General features: G+C 40.3%; 2 protein-coding genes across 3 annotated transcripts in view; one reads left to right on the top strand and one right to left on the bottom strand.

Annotated features, from left to right (window-relative positions):
* CD96 (CD96 molecule) overlaps positions 1–21,843 on the bottom strand; it is a 96,639-nt gene that overhangs the window by 47,826 nt on the left and 26,970 nt on the right. For both annotated transcript variants that reach the window (XM_024976461.2, NM_001035072.2), the window contains 3 exon segments: positions 18,431–18,486; positions 6,617–6,707; positions 4,493–4,681 (listed from right to left, as the gene is read on the bottom strand). In XM_024976461.2, coding sequence (XP_024832229.1) covers positions 4,493–4,681; positions 6,617–6,707; positions 18,431–18,486 — 336 coding nt within the window.
* On the top strand, positions 9,075–12,709 carry ZBED2 (zinc finger BED-type containing 2). Its single transcript, XM_005201350.5, has 2 exons — positions 9,075–10,387; positions 10,623–12,709. Exon 2 carries the CDS (start codon positions 11,456–11,458, stop codon positions 12,107–12,109), a length of 654 nt encoding a protein of 217 aa, XP_005201407.1. The 5' UTR covers positions 9,075–10,387; positions 10,623–11,455; the 3' UTR covers positions 12,110–12,709.

Here is a 21,843-nt window from a genome sequence, read left to right as displayed (position 1 = left end):
TTCAGACCATTACATTTACCATAATGTTGTAAAGGGCTGGGCTGCTGAACACTTCATCCATTTCTGAGTGTGTCCACTCTGCACAGGCCTAGCAGGGCTCTGAGGACCCCCCTCATGTACAGCAGTGGCCATGTGTGTCTCACAAGGGGAGCAGGGTCAATTCTAGAGCTTCCTCAGAGTTTGACTCAGCCATTAGCTGGTTCACTCAGCTAATGAGGAGGTCCTTGCTTCTCAAAATGTGCTCCATAGTAACTTTTAGGATCTTATTAGAAATGCAGACTCTCAGGCCCCTCCCAATCCCTCAACTTACTGAATCAAAATCTGCTTTTTAAGAAGATCATTAGGTGATCTGTATGTATACTAAAGTCCTTTCTTGATATACTCAACATTCCTGGGATCAGTCACAGGTATGTGGGAAACCATGAAATCAGAGAATTTGGCTGGCATATGTCACCTTCATATTCACTAGTCCTCTCATCCCGCTATTGAGCTATCCCTTTTGAATCTTCTTCCCACATCCTCAAACACATATGGACACTCCCTTACACACAGTGAACCACTCATCAATCCTTAACTCTCTTGTATCTCAAAGGTCTGGATCTCAGCTGTTACAGTTGGAAGTCAATTTAATCAACAAATCTCTGTTGAGGCTGATGATAGCCAGAATATTACCCACCCTGGGGAGGTATCTGCACTTAACTTTTGAATTGAAACAATATAAGATAGTCCCTTTACTGCCCCAAAACAAAATAACTCCTTGCATATGTCAAAACATTGATTCTGCACCACTACAATATTAGACATTCTCATTGACTAGGTTGACATGTTAGAATATTTTTATAAAGAGTATTCTTTTTTTTTTTTTAAACTACTGTTGAATCATGAATAGCTCCCTGACAAGTCACCTTCACTTTGATCCTCTCCCTTTCCTGAATTTTCTAGAGTAAGAATCACTGAGCAGTTGAATGTCCTGGAAGATAGGGGTAGGTGGGGAAGGAAGCACTTCAGAGGGCTGTTACCTTTTAGCCTTCCAACATTATTACTCTTTTCTGGGAACAAAAGAGAGCAAAATCTCCTCCCCTTCTCTCTCTAAATATCCTTTCTGTTATATAATAGTCTCAGAATTTCTCTATTTTAGCACTGAGAGACAGATTTATCTCCTGCGTTTTCATCTCAATATCTGTCTACAATAATAGTCTGACTCTTCCGCAAGGCAATGATCCTTGCGCAAGGCGTCAGAACTTTCTCCAGAGTTTGTGAAGCATCCAGCAGTACTACTGCAGGCAGAAAGCATGTTTGCAAGTAAATGTTTAAGAACTTATAACAAATGGGAAAATATGATATTGCAATGACAGTGCTTTGTGGAGCCTCAACTGTATCTTCTAAATCATTCATGAAGATAGATATCAGAATATGAGCAGAATACAAGCTATAATTTTGGGAAATTGAACTGTTTAAGACTGATTATCTTTAATATTTGATTGTAAAGGATGAAAACTCATTTGACAATTTAAAATTAACCATCTGCTCAGAGCCTAAAATTATACTAGAGCAGGGCTATCCTGTAAAATTGAAATTATGGTGTGCTTTGAGTACCAGAATCAGTGCTCTTCCTTATTACCTTAAAAATATTCACTATTTTCTGATATTAAAGCCAAATACAGTTCAAGAGAATGAGAAGGCAAGCTTGGAAGAAAATATTTGCAAAAGACACATCTGATAAAGAATCGTTATCAAAATATTCAAAGAGTTCTTAAATCTCAACAATAAGAAAACAGATAACCTGATTTAAAAATGGGCCAGAGATAGACATCTCACCACAGAAAATATACATTTGGCAAATAAGCATATGAAAACGTACTCCACATCATATATCATCAGAAAATGCAAATTGAAACAACACTGAAATGTTGCTACACTTGTTAGAATGGCTGAAATTTAGAATACTGACAATACAAAATGCTGGCTGAGATGTAGAGCAATAGTAACTCTCCTTCATTGCTGGTTGGTGGGTATGCAAAATGATATAGTCAGTTTCAAAGACAATTTGTTGATTTCTTATAAATCTAAACATACTCTTACAATACAATCTAGCAATTGTGCCCTTTGGTATTTACTCAAATGATTTGCAAACACATGACCCACACAAACCTGCACATGAATGTTTATTGAAGCTTTACTTTTCAAAAATTTTTCTTGGAGTATAGTTGATTTACAATGTATGTTAGTTTCAGGTGTATAGTAAAGTGAATGGCCTATATGGGAAAAGGATATAAATGCTTTATTTTAATTGCCCAAACTCAGAAGCAAACAAGATGTCCTTCAGTAGATGAATGGATATATAAACTGCAGTATACTTATTGAAAGGAATACTATTCAGTGCTAAAAAAACCTATCAAGCCATGGAAAGACATGGAGGAATCCTAAATGCATACTATTAAGTGAAAGAAGTCTATATTAGGACAGTGAAAACTTAGGGCTCTATGACACTATAATGAGGAGTACATCATTTTTCCAAATCCGTAGTATGCACATCACCGAGAGGAAGCTCTAGAGTAAACTAAGGCCTTTGGGCAATTGTTTTGTGTTGGTGTAGGTTCATCAGTGGTGACAAAGGCACCATTCTGGTGGGTGATGTGGATAATGAGGGAGAAGATGCACATGTGGGGAAGGGGCGTATGGGAAATCTCTGTACCTTCCTCTTAATTTTGCTGTGAAGTTAAGATTGCTCTAAAAAATAGTCTTTAGACAATAACAAAAAACCAAGAGACAGTCTTAACATCATAAAATATTTTTCAAATGTGATGCTTCCCTGGTGGCTCAGTGGTAAAAAATCTGCCTGCCAATGCAGAAGATGTGGTTTCAATCCCTGGATCAGGAAGATCCCATGGAGAAGGAAATGGCAACCCACTCCAGTATTCTTGTCTGGGAAATCCCATGGACAGAGGAGCCTGGTGGGCTATAATCCACGGGGTTGCAAAAAGTCAGACACAACTGAGTGACTAAACAAGAACAACAAAATCTGTCTGTGATGATTTAGGATTCTGCCAAAGCTACTGGGAAATCTATGTGAGAACGATCTACCTTTACCCTCTTCCAAGACTGTAGCCCTGGAAAGGAGGAGCACTTGTTTCTGAGGGAATTAGGTCACGTTGAGTACGGATATTTCATGACCGTTCCTGAATAATTAATTCAAAGTTCACAGAATGAGGTGAATAGGCAGGGATGCAGCGACGATGCTACTGTCCTGATGTCTGAATGGCACCTGTTTCTGCAGGGTGGGGATGCACTTACAGAGCCACATGCCCCGTCCAAGGCTCACAGGAACCAACCACTGGCATTGGTGTCAGGGCTGGGAAGGACCCAATATGCAGACTGTAGCCTTGAAACAAAGGGAAAATTTTCCCTCATAAATTATTCTGTTTTTTGTAAGTTATAGACTATAATATCTCTGAAAATAGGAAGGTGGTAAAAGATGTCAGTGATTCTGCAGAGTTGTAATAATGACTTGCAAAATTAAGTTTTATAGGTATTACTTTGTTGTTACATAAGAATAGTTGACAGTTGTCACTTCATACTTCAGTTTTTTATGGGCAATCTGTTGTCACTATTTTTTTAAGACATTTGTTCACACCTTTTTTGTAGTAAATCTTTATTATTTGATCCGGTTCAGAGTAATGTATTCTGGTTAATCAAATGTTGCAATAAGTAGAATGATCCCACATATCAACTTTGAAGTCATAAAAATCCTCTGTGTGAGATTCTGTGCTTCAAATCTAGGTGTACTAAAATCATGATATGGTATACATGGCTTTTCCAGGCTTCCTTGGTCGTAGGGTGGTAAAGAATCTGCCTATCAATGCAGGAGACATAAGGGGCGCGGGTTCGATCCCTGGGTTGGGAAGATCCTCTGGAGGAGGAAATGGCAACCTGCTCCAGTATTCTTTCCTGTAAAATTCTGTGGACAGAGGAGCCTGGTGGGCTATAGTCCATGAGGTAGCAAAGAGCTGGGCATGACTAAGCAAACACGCATACACAACATGGCTTATCCATTCCTAAGAATTAGAATGGAATATGCTGTATTATAAATGAATGCTTTTATAGACTCGGAAGTAATTTTAGGATTTTAAAAACTCTCTTGATTATCAATATATTAGTGTTAAATTTCATTATATGGTAGACTAACAAAAATGCTAGTTAATTGAGTTATTATTAATTGAATCTGAACAAAAAGTTCACTGTATTCACTAGAAATTCTTGGAAACAGGAATTAGGTACTTTTTATTTGAAGAAATTCTTTTCAGTAGAGTCCCTTTAGTCAAAAAATGTTTGATACTTTGAAATCGAATAATTTTGAATAGTGTAGAGAGAGTTTTCAGAGATTAAAATATCATGGAAACAATCAGTATTCTATTTGTTTTAGTTAGAAATGTTCTGAACTTATGGCAGTCTTGGCCACCCCCTTGTTGACCTCATTAAATAGAAAACTCACCCAAGAAAAATGTGATCTTTTCAGATGAGCTATTCCACACTTTGTGTCCAGGGGCCGGAGACAGAGCCATACACCAGATGGTCAGGTTGTTTGAGTGGGCTGGTTTATTATCATATACACTTGTCAAAACAGACTTCAGTTCCCAAAATCCATCTTTGTTTTTTCTTTTTTCACTAGTGGTATACATTTCTACAAGACAGATAAGAACAAGGTTCGTCACCAACATTTCCCATAGGAGCCGTAAAATGATGCCAGGGCATGGCTGGAGACAGTTCAGCTTACAGTGGTGTAGTCTAAAGGTGGTCAAACTGAAGCTCTTGTCCATTTGTCTGGCAGGCCTGGAATTAAACTGAACAGTTTTGTTCAAGCTCCTATATGGCATTGATCGGTGGTCAAGGTATGGAATATATTGGTTAAAGGTGTTGCTTTATTTATAATCAGGGGTCTAGTGGGTCTGGGGACAAGTTTTCCCAGCTCATCAGCATTGCTGATAACTGTGAGACTGATGATTTGTCCCTGGCCTGAGTGAGATCCTGGGAGGTCTCTTGTGTGGAGAGTGAGTAGTAGCAAGAATACACCCAAGTGGTCAGAAAAATATAAAACAACCTCAGCTGAGACTCCATTTTGGGTCCTCCACTTTGAGGTGCTGTGAATGTATACATGGGATGGATGGTGGCTCAGATGGTAAAGAATGTGCCTGCAATGCAAGAGACCTGGGTTCCATCTCTAGGTCGGAAAGATCCCCTGGAGAAGGGAATGGCCCCCATTCCAGTATTCTTGCCTGGAGAATTCCATGGACAGAGGAACCTGGCCAGCAATGATCCATAGTGTCCTAAAGAGTCAGACATGACCAAGAGACTAACGCTTTCCCTTCACTTTCACATGTGTACATGAGGTCCATATCCTTACTTTAAGGATATTGTTGCTAGATTATATCCTTTTCCTGAAATAAGCTGTTATTTATTTATAACACTATCATTTGGGGTCCTGTGAGTCTTCTTTAGAAATAGAATCCTGTTTAACCGCCACTGTTGGTACCACCTCCAAATAGCATACATGGCAGCAGGACATGAATGTAGAACTCTGTCCCTGTAGCTCAGAACTTTTGCTTCACAGCTTCTTGACACTGAAGGTTCTAAATGCTAATTCTAAAGTTAGCACTTGCCAAACTAATAACTACATGCAGTTGTGTGCTAGTAAAATTCTGGCCACAGTGCCTGGCCTCATGGTTGTAAGGATAATGACCCTTCTAACATGTCTATGATGAACAAATCTATAATGACCCTTAACAGATATTTGCAGGATTGCATCCCGTCATTATTGTGGGTGAATTGTTTTTAAAGTGATCCAGTAACAAAACCAATAATTCAACATGAGTCAAGTGGATCAATAAAATCATTCATCAACAAAGACATAAAACTTTATCAATTAAAGATAATGCATCAAGAAATATGTGACTGCTACTGCTGAAAATATATTGAGCTTTGAGGAAAAATGACTCTGGAGAAAGGAGAAGGGCCATTGTCCCAGACAGGAGATGGCCCAGATTGTTCTGGCAGTGTCTATTGTGTTTACCATGAAAATATGGCTTTGTACACTCTCACCTGAGCTTGTCTCCATGTGTGTTCTGCTCCAGGAACTTTTAATCCTCCTGATGAACCTGTTCCTTGTCATGGAGCCAACTTATTTACATATACTTCCTTCAGTCCTCCACCCCCACCCTACCCAGATCCTTGCAAGGAAAAATAGAAATTATTTGTTTGTTGATTTAAGGTAGTGATGCTAAGTTAATTGGAACTAAATGACATGATTAATACATGTACATTGAATTAAACTTGCTTGCTCTCATAGAAGAAATCTGCATTTACGAACAGTTAAATAATAACAGTACTGTTCATATGTGAATGGACCAAGTCAACTGTATTTCTTGTATTCTGGGAAATACCTCCCTGCTCCTTGGAGGAGCCAGATGAGGTATCCGAAGATGGCATTTGGTAGGCAAGATGATGTTTTTCTTGGAATAAAAATTGTTCTTAAATGCCAAGACCGACCTGGGCAGTGGCAACTTCTATTTGTTTTCTGTCTTTCTTTGCCAAACCCACTTCCATTGACTGATTTCCTTACCTTCTCTTTCACCTTGAGGGAAGCTCCTCTGTATGAACCAGGTGAGGTTTGCTGTGGGAAATACATTCCTCAGTGAGCAGGTAAAAATTCTCTAGGGTTAGAGACAGAATATGGAAAGAATTATTTGCCAATTCAGAAGAAACTGGTGCCACATACATCTCCACCGGGCCTCAGATGAGGCCAATTGGCACAAAATTACTTTTTCCATTTTTATTACTTTATTTGTTTATTTATTGGTGGAACTCCCTGGACCAGGGATTGAAGCTGCACCCCCTGCAGTTAAAGTGTAAAGTTTTAACCACTGGACCATCAGGGAAGTCCTTTCCACTTTTAACAAGGCAGTGCTTACCTTTAAGAGGTTGCTTAAAATGTGAACTATTGCCTATTTAAGGCAATCACCTATAGATATGTTACAAATTAACAGCTAGAATTCAAGGTCAATTTAAGAAGAATCTAGAACTATACTACTGTTGCAAATCTGGATTCTGAGTTCTGAAAAGGAAGATTACATCTCTATATAGGCAGAATAAAATAGCATAAATAGAAACCAAAGAATAGGAAGAGGTTATAACAGGCAGGGGCCAGGGAAGCATATTCTGTCAGACCAAAAGCTAAAAGAGACCCAGACTTTGGTTGTTTTTGTTCCTCAAATAATGTAAAGTACTGTTTGTAGCAACAACTACAGAAACCATTTAATATAAATATTTCACTTTTGACTTGTAAAGAGTTTACCTAATTAATTTTTCATCATCTTAACAATCCTATAGGCTAGGTAGGACCCACTTTATTACTGCCATTTGACTGATGGGGAAGTCAGGGCACAGAATCACCGAATGGTTAAAGGAAGTGGAATGTAGTTGATGGTAAAACTGGAGGTGTTACCTTAATCTCAGTAAAAAATATTTCCTGGTAAGACACGTTGCATTAAAATAAGAAACAAGTAGAAAAGCAGATAGCTTATGTTACAAAACCAGGGAGCTTAGCAGTAGGGTTAGTTTATTATTATTATTTTTTCTCCCAACACTGTGTTTGTTTTTGTGAGATGATGGTTTCTTCAAGAGCCTGGTGAAAATATGCGTAAGGTATTATCTGATCTTCATTATTTTATCTGAGACACTAGAAAATTATAATCCTCTTTATAGTTTTGTTTTCTTGTCAAGAGATCTGTGTATTTTATATGTGGCCAGCCCTAAGTTTTTAATTCTCAAATATTTTTCACAATTGATGAATATGCTAATTAGTAAAGAACTGTTACCTATATGTAATGCTTGGTGTGCCAATTCCCCCGCAGACGAGTTATGCCCAAAAAGTCTGATTTTGAGCAGAGCTGAGAAACCAAGTCTAAGATTAATACTAAGTCCCATCTTTCTGGTGAGATCTCACCAAGGTGCAAATGAACATCCCTCAGAACATCACTGTAAAACCCCCAAGGAAATACTGAGACTTTCAGAGGAGGTTATTTGTTGTATCCAAAATGGTAGATAGCAAACACTAAAGCCCCAGATTTCCCACCCATTCAGCGCTTAATGGGGATGCAGACAAGTGACAGGAATTCAGATCCATGAAATTCTGTCTCTTTGTGTCTTAAAAGCAAAAGTAGGTTTCCTGAAATATATTCTTATTAAGTAAAGGAAAGAGAATTCAGTTTATTTAATCCAACAAAATGCCAAAGACTGATTTTATCTAGGTGGTTTGTATAGGATCTATAGTGAAAAAAAATGTTTTAAAAATGTGTAAAGGTTTGTATTAATGTCAATACCTTTAGTCCCTCTCATGATTCATTTTCTTTATGTTCATCTAATCTACCAAAAGATGATGATATGGTAATATCAGGAATGAGTAGGAGTTCCATTACTTTGTAAAGGCAACTGGCTCACTGAAGAAATCTCTTGTTAACTCAATAAAATATTAAAAAGATTTCATGCCTGTAAGTTTTCTAAATTCAGATTTCATGGAATGATTCAGGTTTCAAATATTCTATACCATCTCTAGACAGTGTTTTAAGATTTTGCTTAGGAATATTGTTCTTGTCCTGAAACTCCTCTGGTCTCTAAAATTGAAAAACTTCAGACTAAACTAGTTCAAACTGAAGTCAAACATGTTATGAAATGTCAAGCATATGTGATTTTGCTGAGCAAGCCAAGTTGTATTTCTTTGTTAACTTTCAAAGGATTAAGAAGAAAAACATGTCAGATATGAAAAAAATATGAAATAAATATGAACAAGAGTTTATGTACATATGCATACAAACATGTACACACACACACACACACACACACACACACACACACCTTTCTCTGCTGAGGAGTCAAAATCATTCACTCAGTCAGTGTGAGTCTGTTTATGAAGTATTCACGAAACAAGCAAATTATTGGTTTCTCCAGCACATTATTCTAAGTCCATATGGTATAAGTGAGTAATACCACAAAGAATTCTGTAGAAAGTGCCAAAAAGCATTTGGAGAGTTCTGTGGGAGTGCAGAGAAGGTTGAAATCTGGGAACAACTTGGCACAATTATATTTTATGGACAGGGAAGAGTCAGGCCTGGAACCTACAGGTGGAAAGTAGTGGGAAATTCACAAAAGATGGGCAATGGATTGGTTCATGGACTTGGGTGTGAGTTGGGGATGTTGGAAGCAGAGGCTGGAGCAAGATGAGATTGACAAGTCAGGAAAAATAAATCCAAATCTGGCTGCAACACTGATCATTCTTTTATTTCCACAGATGAAATACTGAAATGGTGACCATTTGTAAATGATCCCATATTCAGTTTGGTTAAGTTTGGACAGGACCATTTCCAAAGGACTTTTCACAGAATCAGTTTGAAAATATTTAGCTTATTAGTCTAGAAAGAAAAATCCTTAAAATAAATTCCCCTATTTGTTTACCAACTCTTCATTTCTATTTGGAGTCTCTCCAGGCCCCACACATTTACTTTTCACTTGAAATTTAACTTTTAGTCTCTACATGTTTTCTATTCTACCATTTCTGTATTTTCTTCCTGTAACTCAAGGTTTTTCCTCCCATGGATATCTTTAAAATGTGCTTGTCTCCTCTTAGTAGGTTTTCCTTCTAAAATCTATCTATCTGTAAATTTATATTTTTTGCTTAAGTTGTGATTATCCCTTTATTTCACTTCAACTGAAAGTAGAAGCCAACAGATTTCAGCTTTTCCAATTCTAGTTACATAATATAATAGAAATCAATCTCAAATTTTCTATATTTCTTTAAATTGCGGGAGAAGGGTCCTTTTATTTAATCTTCCCTTTTTGCAAGTTCTCTGACTTTTCTACTGACTTTATTTATAATACCAATAGTTTCCAACCAACAATGGAGACCATGGCCTGACAACTGGACAAAATATTTGAAATCACAGGTATCCTCAAGGCATGTGGTTTCTTTTTTTGCCCATTTTCCACCGTTCCCATGTCTTAAATCTTCTTTGCTTGAGATGAGAGGCCAGATGATCTAGTCTTCTGGAAACGACTAAGACTTGTAGGTGCTTGATTTATTGTTTTACTTCACAACATTTGCCAGGGACAACTTTTTTTGGTGGTGGAAGGAGAAGGAGAAAAGGTCTGCATTTATTGCAGAAAAACCCTACAGGTATGGTCACACCCATGTAGAAACAAGGCTTCTCTGGAAGTGGGAGGGAACAGGAAGTGGAGTGCCCTCCTCCTGGTGGCAGCAGGCAGCTAACAACCTTCCAACGTGGTAGGAGCACTCCCTGCATCGGAACCCTCAGAGACCAGTCCTAAGCCTTGCTTGCCGGTAAGTACGTACCCACTTGGGGCTGGGTGGTACTTCCGAATTGCTCAGGGTGGCAAAGCTTGATGGATAAGGTTCTCAATCATTTAAAAAATGATCTAAGAGAGAGCAGTCAGGCTCTTTTTAAAATGTACCATAACTTTCCATGTGTTAATTTATCCTTAAAATGGGGGTCCCTACACCAAACATCTGGAGGAAGTTGCCATCAGGAAGATTTCATCCACTGTTGGCTTTGCAGGTGATGGTGCTCAGGAAGGTGGAGTGTGGTGAGCTGCTTGCTGAGGTCTCCCCGACACAACCAGGCTGTGGAGATGTGTTCCCCTGCTCTCTCCTCCAGGTATGCCAGCTCCTCCTGCTGAAAACAGCTAAGCCTGCTGTTTGGAGTTCTTAGAATCCCAGCCCCCAAGGAACCTCTCTAGGGGCAAGCTGACTTTACACTGGGAACTGTATTTCCCAGACCCTGACAGGCTTTGTAGCTTCTGGACTGACTTCTGCATCTGTTCAGAGGAACAGCGAGTCTCTTCTACATTAGCATCAGTCTCTGTTCGCTTCTACCCACACTGAGGGAGATCCAGTGAGGCCCTCGCTCTGGTATTCTGGACAGCCTGAACCCTGAGGTTGCTCCTCCTGCCTCCAAAGTGCATCACACAGGTCTCCGGGAGCACCGAAGCAGTGGAAGCAGCCAGGAGAAGAATCAAGAGAATACCTGAAATTCTCAGTATTCAAAAACACCTGTGGTGCTGGTTGAGGTACTGAACACTGAGCTCACTGGAAAGCTTTGTATTAATAATTGCTTCACTGAGTTATCCTGTCTTCTGGCCCAGCCAAGGAGGGATCAGCACGTATCCGGGTCATGGAGGGAAAGTACAGGCGAGCCCCAAAGGCCATTTTACTTGGCTCTGACTCACCCTGACTCTCCAGTGAAGCAGAAAGGAGGAAACATCACACCTCCCAGGTGTGGCCAGCCTTTGACCACTATTGCAAATCCCTGAGAGTCACCCAGTCCCTTCCCAAGTACACTTTTAGCTTTAGAGACTTCTGGCTCAAGGAAAGCTGTAAAGTGGAGACAGGATGAGGCGGGAAGAAGAGGAAGAGGATGGAAACAGGATGAAGGCAAAAGGGCGCTTGGAAGTGAAGGAGGAGGAGGAGATCAGTGAGGCGGGAGAACCTGTAGCCCCTTTTGTCGGTGCCACGCCCACCCCGATGCCCCACAACAAGGGGACTCGGTTTTCTGAGGCCTGGGAATATTTCCACTTGGCCCCTGCCCGTGCCGGGCACCACCCCAACCAATATGCCACCTGCCGCCTGTGTGGCAGGCAGGTGAGCCGGGGCCCTGGGGTTAACGTGGGCACCACAGCCCTATGGAAGCATCTGAAAAGCATGCACAAAGACGAGCTGGAGAAGAGCGGCCACGGTCAAGCTGGGCAGCGTCAGGACCCCAGGCCTCAAGGGTCGCAGCTCCCCACGGGTATTGAGGGAGACTGGGCCAGGCTCCTGGAGCAGATGGGGGCCCTGGCTTTATGGGCCAGCCAAAGAGAAAAGGAGCTTCTGAGGAGGGAGAGGGCGGTGGAATGGCGGGAGCGGGCAGTGGAGAGGAGAGAACGAGCCCTGGAGGAGGTGGAAAGGGCCATCCTAGAGATGAGGCGGAAGGTGAGGGCTGAGAAGGAGGCCTGCCAGAGAGAGAAAGACCAGTCTGGGGCAGCTCACCCCTTTCATTTTGTTTAAACGGGGGCTTGGGAGAAATTTATTCTGAAAACACTGACTTTAGACCCATAGCAAAAAAGTCCTTTTAGTTCCAGCTTAAATATACAGGAAAGTAGCTTGGTAGGATTTTGTTTTTAAGAGAAAGAACAGTATGGGTTATTCTCAGCATGTCTGAATTGGCCAAATGTTTATCTTAGCTAAGGTTCCTTAGAACAGTACTCACAAAAACTTTAAAATATACTAACCATGGGTCTGTGAGTTATTTGGGGGCAGAATGTACCAGGCTGTCAGCCTCAATGAGTGGAAATAATGGGATTTATGCCTAGCACTTGGTTTTGGGGGAGCTGAAGGTTTTGATGGTTGAGACTGGATGGGTGGCTGGGATATACCTATGTGGCCAGCTCATTCTGGAGACCCCACGATGAGCAGAGCCCAGGCTTCCTGGGACAAGGTGTTTGCACACGTTCTGGTGTTGATTTAAGAACTGGATGTAAAGCTGGTTCTGTGGGACCCAGCAGTGGAAGAAAAAAAGAAACGTGGGCCTGAGATCTCCAGACTCTTTCAATGTATATCTTTCTCCCATTATTGCAGTCTTATATTAAAGCTGTTTTATCAGAATAACCCGTCTTAATCCTGTAAGTCCTTCCAGCAATCTAACAGATAAGTAATTAATGGATAATTATCACAGAGAATTAAAGACTTTCCAATTCACTTGAATTAAACATTAAGAGTAGAGCATATAAAAATTTGTTCATATTTTAAAAACATAATTCAATTTCATATTAAGCTTTGTTAAAGGAGGAGTTTGTGAGGAGGAGGTGAAAGAAACTCAGAAAGAAAAAGAAAAAGGTGGAGAGATGGGCTATATAAGGAGAAAGAACGAAGAGAGGCAGAAAACTGAAAAAAGGGACAGAGAAGTAATGTGAAGATGAGAAAGACAGCTCCCCAGAGAAAGTTCACCATGGAAAGGTAAGAGACCTTGACTGTCTGGGAGAATGAAGGGCAGAGAACATTTTCTTCACTTCTGAGGTCAGTTTTAATGAGTAAAGTTGCTTTTGTTTTATATCCACAGACTACATGGATCACTCATTCATTTAAACAGTAGGTTTCAGATTATATGCCTCAGATTATTGGCATTACGTGCCAATGCTTTTTTCTCCAATTTTTTGAAAGCTGTTCATCTTTAAGTATTCAGAGATGCTTTGAAAAAAAGGAATCCAGTGGTCCATAAGGAGAGGTAAATTCCCTGGGCTGCTGAGAACATGTTTAAAATGTTAACACAGGATTTGAATAGGATCAACCTGGAAACCACTCTGGTCTTTGTGCTGGAGCTGATTTGTTTTGGATGATTCCTATTAAATCTTATTATTTACATATATTTAAAACTGGGTTGGGAGTGGGGAGGAGGGTATGGTGAGAGATGCAGAGGACAAGTAGAGACTAAGCCAGTATCTCATCTTGCAGATGGCGTGAGTGCTTTCAGTCACTCATCTCCCTAAAGCAGACAAGATGTTGGTATAATAATGGCATCTTGCCTCATTCGGGCCTTACCTACGTGGTTCCTTTCTACTGCTTGTTCTTAGACTTGTCAGCAGCTCTAACAGCCATATCTTGTCATCCTTGTGAGCTGTTTGTGGAAAAGACACAAGTCCAAACACCAGACGTGAAAAACGCACACTGTAGTGTAGTCTTGTTATTTCCCTCTTTTTCTAGAAATGTGCCTGATATTAAAGCTTCACTTCCCTTGTGGTTTCCCCCCCAAAAGTGTGTTGCCCCTTTGAGGACTGTCTTCACCTGTGGTGAAAGCTCAGGGCTCACTGCTGCAAATGATGGTGGCGGCTGGTCATCACCTGGCTGGAGATATGGACTCAGGAGCCTTATTATGCCACAAAGAGCTAGGAGGGAAAAAGAGTCTGCAATATCTAAAACACACACACACAAGGAATAGAGTTTAAGAAGGATAAGAAATCCGCAGAAACTCAAGTTTTGTAAAACCAAAATTAAATAAACATGAACAATCAAATTCTGTAAATAGCTAATGGAGCTCTCCTGCTAAACTCTGATGTTTGGTTTTAAGATTACAGTGTCTTTTTTCCATGAGTCTTATTATTTTAACCTCTCTTCCTTTTTCAGGCATTTTAATCCCATTTGCTTTTGCTTCCTGTTCATGTGAAGTAGTTTTTTATTTGTTTGTTTTCTAGTTTTTTCCCTAAATTTTATAAAACATGATAGAGAGTGACAAGGAGAGGACCCCATGGAGATGGTCAAGTAAAAGCACAGGCAGGAGGAAGAGTCTGCATCGTGGAAAGACTGCCCTGTTGAGTAGTTTTCCTGTATCTCTCCTGTGTCTTCTTTTGCTGCATTATCAGAGGGCTGGATATAGAGGGCTATGGGCTGTGTTGGCAGGCTCTTCAGCCCAGTATCTTTTGCTCTAGAGCAAAAATCTGCTACATGTGCGGGGGGGTGGGGGTAGCTGTTGAAGTTTAGGTTAAAGACTCCCTTTCTTTCCATGGAGCTGTGGCAGCAAGGCTGTGTGCCATGTTGGGGGCCCTGGCAAAGCCAAGCCCTTGAAAATATGCAAGAACATGACATCAATAGGGGGTGTGACAATGTCAGTGTCACTCTCTAGCATGTCTAAGCCTGAAAGGCTTCAGTGTTAGAATTATCAGGGGACTTTTCTCTTCTACAGGAAAACTAAATTAACCATACACTTCGTAACTTTAACTGGTGACACTGGAAGACACAGTTCAAATCCCTGTTGCTCTAACACAGGGCTCCTGGTGTAGTGAAAGTGTAGCACCTAGTAAGGCATTCCATAGGTGCACGATAATTTCTAAGAGATGAAGGAATGGGGATAGGAAATTACCATTACTGAGCACTTGTGGTTGCCAGATGGTAGATACTTTGCATATGGTTCTCTCATTTGGTCCTTAGGTCACCATTGTGAGGTTGGAATCATTGTCCCTGTTCACTGATGAGGAACCTAAGAATCTGAGGTCTAAGGCCCAGAATTAATAGTGATGAAGGAGAATTCAGGCCAAGATCTATCAAATTCCACAATCTATATTCTGCCATTTCATTATTCCCCATTGTCTCTGAAAATCAGTCACATAGTAGATTTATGAATATACATACAGAGGAAGGAATAAGTGAAAGAGAGTGAGTGCATGATAAATAGTGGCAGGGAAAAAAGACATTTCTGAGACACTGACTCTGTGCTATTTACTCATTACTGTGGATAAATCTAATGTACCTAAGAACCCAACATAATATTTATTATGATCCTGGCTTTAGAAATGGGTTAGTTGAGACACGTAGAGCTTAACTACTTGATGAGGCTATCTTGCTGGTAAAGTGGTCGAATCAGGATTTGACCTCATTTCTATTGGCCCCTGAAGCATGATCTCCTTGCTATGCAGTTCTGCCTGGGTATGGGCATGCTAAAGTCTCATCCTAGTTCTGCCTTTTGTTAGTGGCTTAGCCGGTGGTTTAGACTCTCCAAACCCAGTTTCTCATCTGTGATTTGACAGATCTCTACCTATTTCAGAGGCTTATTGGGAGTATCACATGGTAAAAGTATGTGAAAGGGCTTTGAAGAATTTATATGCTATTAAAAATACAATGGGGATTATAAGAATATCAGAGTGAGAAATTGCTAATGTTTGGCAAGGTCTTAAAAGATCCATGGACAAGCTGTGTCCTGCAGCTGATTATGTGGAATTGTGAGAGATTATTCACTAATTCCTCAGGAAGGAACATTCTCTGGTTTTTCTAGTTAGTGCCTAGAGAAGTATGGGTACAGAAGAGAAAATCTGATGACACGTAAGACAAAGTCCTTTTCTTAAAAACTGAAATTCTTAGATCCAACCTTGTGATTGGAAAGTTGGGAAAGGTGGTGTAGGAAATGAATTAGAACAATACATGGACTGAGTCCACATTACTTGTAAACATTGGCCCAAGAAACTACAGGAAAATCCTCACAAGAAACAAAAACACCTACCAAACATTATATCATGAGATTATCTTTTATTTAAACTACTGAAATGAAGTACACTAATAAACTTGAAAATTAATTGTGGCAGAACCAAAAAATGGAAACCTTTTCTATGTACCCAGGATTACAATAACAATCTAAGAGACCCATCCATAAAATCTACAAAAGATACAAAGACTTGGATAATACACTCATCTAAAATCATACCACAGAGCCTGAGTTATGATTTGTATGCAGCTGTCAAATTACATGACTGATATTCAGTGAAAATATGACAAGATATCATAAGTTATTTAATATTCTTCTGGCTAGAAGAAACTAGGAGTATAATTTTCTCTAATCCCATTTAATAGGACATGTTTGAAAATTAATGGAGAATATTCATTTTACTTGGGGTTTTGAAAAGTTTGAATGAAGTCATAATGTCACAAGACAGCTGAGTAACAACACATAATAGTCAATGAAAATGCTTATTAAGCACTCTATATCAAACAATGAACTAAGAACTTTTCACACATTATTTTGTTCCATTCTTAAAAACAACATGCTGCTAAGACACTTCAGTCATGTCCAACTCTTTGTGACTCTCTGGACTGTAGCCCTCCAAGTTCCTCTCTCCATGGGATTCTCCAGGCAAGAATACTGGAGTGGGTTGACATTCCCTTCTCCAGAGGACCTTCCTGACCCAAGGATCAAACCCATGTCTCTTGCATCTCCTGCATTAACAGTCAGGTTCTTTACCACTAATGCCACCTGGGAAGCCATCTTAAAAACAACAACAATATGCAAAAACTCTCCTCATCCCTTTCATATACATTGGAAACCTGACTACAAAGATGTAATAATTAATTAGCACAAGGTCACAGCCAATAGGAGGAAGAGCTGAGAAGTGAGACCAGATCCCAAAGACTAGAGGCTGGGAACTACCTGCAAGAAATTACAGTCAGATTCCAATTTCCTTTTCCTCCTTCCCTTCCTATATTGCCTAAAAACAGCCAGAATTCTGAAAAAGTTCAGATGGGCACATTTCCTCTTACCACTTAAAAATAAAAACACTGGGAAAGCTGATATAGGAAATGAATTAGAACAAACTAGTGTCAGCTGAGCAAAACCTCCTTCTTACATCAGTATTCACACTGCTTTCCACCCTACGTTTCCTTCACTATCTACTTCAATTTTTAGTCAACAGAAATGTAAACAACTGAGACAATTTTTCCAGGAAATTTAAGGACTAAGGATCACAAGATCATACATTCTGACAGCCCTAAGGCAGAAAATAAGGATTCCTTTTTGGTTTCTAGAATCCAGTTCAGTTCAGTTCAGTCGATCAGTCATGTCCAACTCTTTGTGACCCCATGAACCGCAGCATGCCAGGCCTCCCTGTCTATTACCAACTCCTGGAGTTTACCGAAACTCATGTCCATTGAATCAGTGATGCCATCCAACCATCTTATCCTCTTCTCCTTCTCCTCCTGCCCTTAATCTTTCCCAGCATCAAGGTCTTTTCCAATGAGTCAGTTCTTTGCATCAGGTGGCCAAAGTATTGGAGTTTCAGCTTCAGCATCAGTCCTTCCAAAGAATATTCAGGACTGATTTCCTTTAGGATTGACTGGTTGGATGTCCTTGCAGTCCAAGGGACTCTCAAGAGTCTTCTCCAACACCACAGTTCAAAAGCATCAATTCTTCAGCACTCGCTTTCTTTACAGTCCAACTCTCACATCCATACATGACTACTGGAAAAGCCATAGCCTTGACTAGATGGACGTCCCTTTGTTGGCCAAGTAATGTCTCTGCTTTTTAATATGCTGTCTAGGTTGGTCATAACTTTCCTTCCAAGGAGTAAGTGTCTTTTAATTTCATGGCTGCAACCACCATCTGCAGTGATTTTGGAGCCCCCCCAAAATAAAGTCTGCCACCATTTCCACTGTTTCCCCATCTATTTGTCAGGAAGTGATGGGACCAGATGCCATGATCTTCGTTTTCTGAATGTTGAGCTCCAACTTTTTCACTCTCCTCTTTCACTTTCATCAAGAGGCTCTCTAGTTCTTCTTCACTTTCTGCCATAAGGGTGGTGTCATCTACATATCTGAGGTTATTGATATTTCTCCCGGCAATCTTGATTCCAGCTTGTGTTTCTTCCAGCCCAGCATTTCTCATGATACTCTGCATAAAAGTTAAATAAGCAGGGTGACAATATACAGCCTTGACCAATCAAATTAGCTTACCTTTATTCCTATCAGAAATTAATTGGATTAAGGTCCTTTGAGAAAACATTCTGAGCAATGAGGCAAATGAACACACCTTGACATATTATACTGTCAATTTTCAAAGGCTTTAATGTGACTCACCTCTCCAATGACATCCATGGAGTTATTTTCCACAATCATGGGGATTTCCGGCTTAGCTTAAAGGCAAATAAAACAGTTAGTTAGTGGTCCTGAATGATACCCTGCCTGGTCACTAGTGTGTGTGTGTGTGTGTGTGCGCGTGCACACGCATGTGTGTGAAAAATTCATAACTCATCAGATATTTATTAAACTCCCACTGTGTTCCAGCAGTATATTAGATGCCAAGGAAACAAAGGTAGACACATCATATTCATTGAGAAATTTACATTTACATGGAAAATGCATGTACAAAAACTAGAAATTAGAATTGATATAAGAACTGTTTTTAGGGACATGTAGGATTTGAAGAAAGCTTTTAAGAGAAGCTGCTAACCCAATCTTGGGGAATAAGAGGAGGCTTTTGGAAGAGGGGACATTTGATGCTTTAAAGATGATTATGGGTGAGTCAGGTGAAAAGGGCTTTTCCAGGTGGCTTAGTGGTAAAGAATCCACCTGTCAATGCAGGAGATGAGGGTTTGATCCCTGAGTTAGGAAGATTTCCTGGAGAAGGAAACGGCAATCCACTCCAGTATCCTTGCCTGGGAAATTCTACAGACAGAGGAACCTGGTAGGCTACAGTCTGTGGGGTTGCGAAATGGTTGGGCATGACTTAGCAACTAAACTGCAACAAGAGGAGCAGGTGAAAGTAGGAATGTGAGGGAGGGGAGGGGACAGGCAGTGGGCAGAGAAAAGAGAGGAACAGTCTATGTGCCCACAGGTCTAGAAATAAAGCATAAGTTAAGGCCCCTGAAGGGAACTGGGAAAACACCTGGTTCTTATTTAGTTGCTTGGCATCAGAAAAGATCAGGGACTGTTTCACTGATTTTGTTGTTCTGCTAAACTGTAAGTTCCTAAAGCCAGGATGCTTTATTCATCTCTCCATCTATAGCATTGATAATGCACAGCATAAAACAGACATTGAGAACATCATGCTGAACTGAAGTAGCCTCAAGATAAGTTGAGTATAACAGACATAGTCCTCTATGAACCAGTGGATAAAATATTAAGACCCTTGTCACGGCTACCATCAGTGTCTGCTACATCCACTTAGCCTCTGCTGCATCCATACAGCCTCTTGCTGGGCACACCTATGACTCTCTCCTGAAGATTTGCTGGGGTTATGGACACTCACTCAGTCCACAAACAGGGCAGACTGGAAGTCCCGGAGGGTTAATGGTGGTAGTAGGTGGGGAGTTGTGGATAATGCCCCAGCTTCCTCACCTTTGTCGCGGATAACTCTGATGCGTGTTCTTCCACAATGTCCCAGTGGGAGTGAGCTCTAAGCCCACATTGCTAACTGGCTTGATTATATACATTTTATTATCTTCCTTCCCTTCCTTGACATATTTTTCTCACTCCTATATTTCCTAGGATTATCTCTCTAATAAATTAATTCAAATCCTTGTCTCAAAGTTTTCTTTTAGGGGAACCCAAACCAAGATACAATAGTAATGGGAGGAGCCCTATTTCTGACCTCTTATTAGCAGCAAATGCTGGTAGAATGAAGGGCCTGAAAGCAGGAACAAGTATACTAAAAGTTGCAGGGGTGATAGATAGAAACAGATTATTCGGGGGGAATCAAGATTGTGGGAGAACAAACTTGTGATGGCAGGGGACTCCCCATAAGGAAGGTCAAGTCATAGGAGACTAGTGAGGGGGATCCAGGAAGTGGCAGAGGGGAAGCTTCCAGTTTATGGTCTGGTAGAGAACAAAGGTGTTCAGGAAGGAGAAATAAACTGGATGAAGGGCATGTAGAATGGCTCAGTGACACATATGAGTATTTATTTCAAGGTTTTCGTGTTTTTATTTTTGGCTTATTCTATTTGAGGAATCACCTGGGGACGCAGAGTGGGTCCTGAATAAGATATGCAGTATAACTCTGTGCCAGGATCACTATGATATACACTTGGGTGACACCCCAAATAGATTAAAGACTGGATAAGACTGTCCAAACACAACCTATCTGGCTCATTTGCTAAAGGAGAAAATCAGAAAGCAGAAAAGTCTAGTTATTTGAACAAGTCAGCAGTGTCTTGTATTTTTACATATTCACTGAAAGGAGTTCAAAGAAGAAGCAAACAAAAATATAGAGGCAGAGAGATGTGGAAGGGCATAAGGATGAGATGGAAAAGAGTGAAAAGCATTCTAGACCAAGATGAAGATAGTTTAATGCAGCAAAGAGATACAGGACATGGTTTAAATGTTGACAGGGCAATTAGATCGAGTTATGGTACAAAAATCCCTGGTCAAATGGGACACAGTTTGCCTAACACAGAATTATTTCTTTTCACATCCTGGATGACTGCCTCCATCGATTTGCCAATAGTGAGGCCAGATGAATCAGTCTCATGTTTGGGCTAAGACAGTCACACCCCATAAATGAGAGAATGGTGTTATCAATCAAAGAGATGAACAGTCTTTCCAACTCATCACAGGACACTGTCTAGGCCCCATAGGGAACCTGATCACGGGGGCAATTGATTCTTCCCTAAGCCATCCCGGAGGCGAGACAGAGAAAGACAGAGGTAAGGAAGCAGCAAGGGAAGGAAGGCAAGAGAAAGACAGTGCGAATCAAAGAAAGACATATAGGAAAAGCTATTGGCAAGAGACTTCAAACACATTTTGGCTGCAGCTATTTCCTTATTTATGAACTAAAGGGTTTTCATTTCCTTTAAAATACTGGATTGTGTGATCTCTGGTAGTAATTCAATAAGATTCTAGATAAAAACAAAGATTTTTCACTTATCCTATCATTTGGTTAACTGAGAAAAAAATCTACCAGTCCATGCTCTTAGGTTTTGTGAATTATTTTCTCTTTTACCTCATTTTCAAAAACAATGAATTGCTCATCCACATCACTGCCTTCCTCTTGGCCTTCATTTAAAAATGATGTTTTAATAAAAAAATAAATTCAAAAAATAAAAATAACAGAAAAATGATGTTTTGAGAAACACAGTTCTTGGTCACAAAAATGAAAAATATCTAAAGCCAACAAGTTTCTATTCATTAATATCTCCTTGCATCACGGAACAAAACAGAATTTTCCCATTTCCCTTAAATTTGCAACCTGCAGAGTCTCTGTAGTCTGATTGAGGCCACAGTGGATATTTCAGCTAAGCCCCACTTTCCTGTAAATGCAGGGTCAGAGGGCCAGCCCTGCAGGTTTCTTTGCTGGAGGAGCTGGACAGTCTCTCACCCCAGCTGGCCTTGGTGGGGGCGAGAGGACTCCTGCAGAGTTTCTTTGGAGCTGTGTTTGTCATCTACCTTTTCTCACACTGGTCTTATTCCACCTTGCTCCAGCAAGCAACTAATACAACTAGACAACTAAGCAATTAGATTGTGGCAGTTATAACGAAAGAGACTTCCCGTATTCT

Source organism: Bos taurus, chromosome 1, assembly GCF_002263795.3.
Source record: "Bos taurus isolate L1 Dominette 01449 registration number 42190680 breed Hereford chromosome 1, ARS-UCD2.0, whole genome shotgun sequence".
NCBI classification, from domain to species: domain Eukaryota; kingdom Metazoa; phylum Chordata; class Mammalia; order Artiodactyla; family Bovidae; genus Bos; species Bos taurus.
Note: the sequence above shows the minus strand (reverse complement) of the source record. Positions and strands in the feature narration are given on the sequence as shown.